The following is a 4,207-nucleotide window of genomic DNA, read 5'->3' as shown; positions in this document are numbered from 1 at the left end:
TCTTCCCTCACCACATCCATAAACCTCCTCCTTGGTCTTACTCTTTTCCTCCTTTTTAGTGGCTCCATCCTCAGCATTCTTCTACCAATATACCCCATGTCCCTCCTCTGCACATGTCCAAACCATCTCAATCTCACATTCCTCACTTCCAAAACGACCTACATGCACAGTCCCTCTAATAAACTCTTCTAATCCTGTCCATCCTCGTCACTCCCAACGAAAACCTTAACATCTTCAGCTCTGCTACCTCCAGCTCCACCTCCACCTCCTGTCTTTTACTCAATGCCCCAGTCTCTAAACCATACAACATCACAGGTTTCACCACAGTCCTATAAACTTTGATAATGCAGCCAATTCAGGTTGGAATCAAACCGTGATAATTTTTGAATGCTTGTTGGGAAAAAAAGGGGTTGACAGGTAGAGATCTGAAAGCATGGTTTCAGTACAATTTGAAATCCCATGATATTTGGTGTTTTTATTGTTTGATGTGAAAAAAATCCAAGTGAAATCATAGATAGATAGATAGATAGATAGATAGATAGATAGATAGATAGATAGATAGATAGATAGATAGATAGATAGATAGATAGATAGATAGATAGATAGATAGATAGCATCACATCTGCATTACTTCAAAAGCCCCCGATGATGCACACTGATGTAGAACAATCTTTACTGAACTGAACTTTAAGACCTTAGAGCAGAAATAGAATGATCTTAAGTCTTTAAGCTCTGGTTACTGGTGACTTTTGAGTGTTGCTAGCGAGACCTTGTGATGAATCACACCAATCAGGTACTACAACAGCAGCTTAGTGATTTGCTGATCTGCTGGCAGAGGATTTCTGTAAATGGGATAATACTGATTAGTGATTTACCATGACGTAACAACTTTGGGTTTAATCATTCATTGGTCATTCAGTTTCTAGACTGGAAAAGGGAAACACTATTTAAAAAAAAGCCTTCATTTTTGTCTCAGAAGGATTATTTTTGTAGAGTAAAAAGGAGCAGATTTAAAATCAGTATTTATGTAGGCTAAAATTTGACATGGAAATAGCTGAAGTGGATTATAAATTACTCTTTGGATACTTATCTCTTAGACAGATTAAACTTTGTTTGAGACAATAATTATTTAAATACTTTTGGTGGAGTTCAGGGACCAGTAAAAAAAAATACAGGGGAACAAAAAAACTTGACATTTTCTCTATTTATAGATACTAGTGCCAAAAGATGGCTCTTTGGAAAGTGAAGTTTGACTTGAAAAAACGGGTAAAGCTGGCCCAATTGCTATGGCTCATGTATTGGGTGTCTGTTATGGCTGGAGTGCTTGTTTTCAGCATGGGACTTTTCTTCAAAATTGAACTGCGGAAGCGAAGTGAGCTTATGGACAACAAGGAAAGCCACTTTGTTCCCAACCTGCTAATTGGTGTGGGACTGATAGGCTGTGGCATCAGTGCCTTTGGCTGCAAGATCTGCTATGACTCATTGGATTTCTCCAAGTATATGAAGTGGAAGTCAATTATAAAGCCATTCCTTATCTTCTTTTTGATCTTCAATGTTATCCTCTTTTTCTCTGCATTTTTGTGCTTCACCATGAGCATCCCTCTGCAGTTTACTTTGGCAGAAGGCCTAAAGAATGGTATGAAATTTTACAAGGACTCAGATGTACCTGGTCGCTGCTATATGAAGAGAACTCTGGACCTAATGCAGATTGAATTTCGTTGTTGTGGAAACAACAATTACAAAGACTGGTTTGAGATACAGTGGATTAGCAATCGCTACTTGGATTTCAGCTCTAAAGAGGTCAAAGAGTGAGTATTTCTCATCAACAATTTAGTACAGAATGATGAAACTCTTGTATTTGTTCTAACTGTATAAAATTCAGTTATTAATTCTAGCTGATGTTCAGTCTTATATATTGAATAATGGTAAGACTAGGCATCATATTTAAGTAATTTGTTTAGTAATAGTTTTTAATGTTAAGTTTACAAATACGGAGTTTACTGCTGTTTGTTCAATATAAATATATACTATCAAGTATGTGAAGCATTTAGTTGTTAATCTTGTTAAATCACATTTTGATGCCTCCTAAGGTTTAATGTCCTTTTCACTCACTTTAAGACTAGGTTGACTGGATGTGAATAGATCAGTGTATTATCACCTTGACTCTTGGTGAAGTTTTAATTATATTTTTTATTTGTTTGTTGTTTTTAATCTATAGCCGAATCAGCAGTAATGTTGATGGTCAGTATTTGTTGGACGGAGTCCCTTTCAGCTGTTGCAATCCAAGCTCTCCAAGGCCTTGCATTCACTACCAAGTCACCAACAACTCTGCTTATTACAGTTATGACTACCATACTGAAGAACTGAACATATGGAAACGTGGCTGCAGGGAAGCTCTTGTTTTCTACTATGGAGGACTCATGAATACTATTGGAGTGTTAGTGCTTTTGGTTACTATCCTTGAGGTACGGTTTATAAATGTAGTAGGTTTAAATATTTCAGACCTTAATGGGAGTAAATGCAGCCTTTAAATTGACCGACAAACTGTGTAGATTCTTTATAATTAATTAGGGTACAAACAGGGTACAATCTTATTATCTTTATGCTGAATTGTTTACTGTCTCAGGTTGCTGTGATGGTGGGACTACAGTATGTGAACACATCTCTGTCCACACTGGTCAACCCAGAAGACCCTGAAAGTGAAAGTGAGGGGTGGATCTTGGAGAAATCAGTCAAGGAAACCTTCACAGATATCATAGACAAAATGAAGGCTATGGGAAAAGCCAACCGGGTAGAAGAGGGCGTGGAATTGCAGGCAGTTTCTACAGTGAGCTGAAGATGCAATGCTTATTGAACACTCTGTTCTGACCAAAGTAGAGACTGCATATATGACATTAAACAACATGAATAACAAGTCGTTTCATATGATTTAATACAATTACTTGAAGGTTAACGCTCCATACTAAAATCAAAATCTCACAGACACATCCATAAATGTGTGTCCTTGGAACCAAAACCATGTTTTTTTTCTGTACTCTATGTTTTCAAGTTATAATTTATTAGAGAAGTGTTCAATACAAATTCACCCTGTTGTCTTAGTTTTTCTGCACATGATTGTGGACATCTGGATATTAGCAGCTGGCATTAAAATGTAAAATACAGAGTATACCTTTATCATACGAATAAAACAAACAAAAACAAAAAAATCACCAAATAAAAATGCAACAATCCAGCTATTATTATAGTATTTAGTATATTGCTAAGCGGTTTCCCTATTCAAACAGATAAGATTGGATAAAATAGGATGTTGTTCAATACCATTATTAAGATTTGTTGTCATCTGAATAGTAAATCATTTGGTTTGGAATGTGGTAAATATGGAAAATATAACTTACATGCATTATGAACCACCCTTTGTAGCCATTTAATACAAATAAAGGCACATTGTAAATATTCCAATTTCTGATAATAGTCTAACTGCTGATCAGAGTAACATTTTTGCCAATGCCTGAGGAAAATTTAGAAATTTCCCCACTGTGGGACGAATAAAGGTTTATCTTATCTTATCTTAAAACCTACCATTATAGCTGTTACACATTATTTGCCTATCTTTTCTGCAAGTAGCAATACTGGTTTATCATGCCTCATTTGTTTAAAATACAACTGAGAGAGCAACCACAAATTAAATAACACTACATCTAAATTGAAAAAGATATCGTATATCTTGCTTATATCTTATAAATATCTTTTTAAATGAGTTCCCCTACTGTAGCTCCTAAACAGATTTTATTTCATGCTGCAAAAAAAACAACAACTGGAAAACACTTCTGTGTTGCTAAAACAGTGAATTAAAGTGTAGAAAAGGTTTTAATAAGTACACATTGATATGAAGTACCTGATTTTTTTTACTCATATATGCAATAAATGTGAATTGTATTATTCTCAAAATACCCTTACATATTGCTATATATGAGTATCATAGCAGCTGAGCAGGTTTTACAAATGTCCAACTACTGAAACAAGAATTTCATATAATCTTGGAGAAGATTTGGAGAAAAAAGTGTTCTAGCTCTAGCACTTAAGAATGTGAAAAGGAAAGGGAAACCTGGCCAAGTATTCAAGCAGGAAGTTTAGGAGTTGTAGCTAATCTGTGAAATGTGACCTTTGAACTTTGTATGGTTTACCTGTCAAATGTCTTTTCATACTT

At 35.4% G+C, this 4,207-nt stretch overlaps 1 protein-coding gene across 1 annotated transcript; it reads left to right on the top strand.

The window, feature by feature from the left end:
• Positions 1 to 1,161: 1,161 nt before the first annotated feature.
• prph2a (peripherin 2a (retinal degeneration, slow)) lies at positions 1,162 to 3,512 on the top strand. The gene is made up of 3 exons (XM_083557615.1): positions 1,162 to 1,808; positions 2,219 to 2,465; positions 2,627 to 3,512. Exons 1-3 carry the CDS (start codon positions 1,228 to 1,230, stop codon positions 2,834 to 2,836), a joined length of 1,038 nt encoding a protein of 345 aa, XP_083413741.1. The 5' UTR covers positions 1,162 to 1,227; the 3' UTR covers positions 2,837 to 3,512.
• The last annotated feature ends 695 nt before the right edge of the window (positions 3,513 to 4,207 follow it).

Source organism: Silurus aristotelis, assembly GCF_946808225.1.
Source record: "Silurus aristotelis genome assembly, chromosome: 12".
Lineage (NCBI taxonomy): Eukaryota > Metazoa > Chordata > Actinopteri > Siluriformes > Siluridae > Silurus > Silurus aristotelis.
This window is presented reverse-complemented; position numbering and strand designations above follow the sequence as displayed.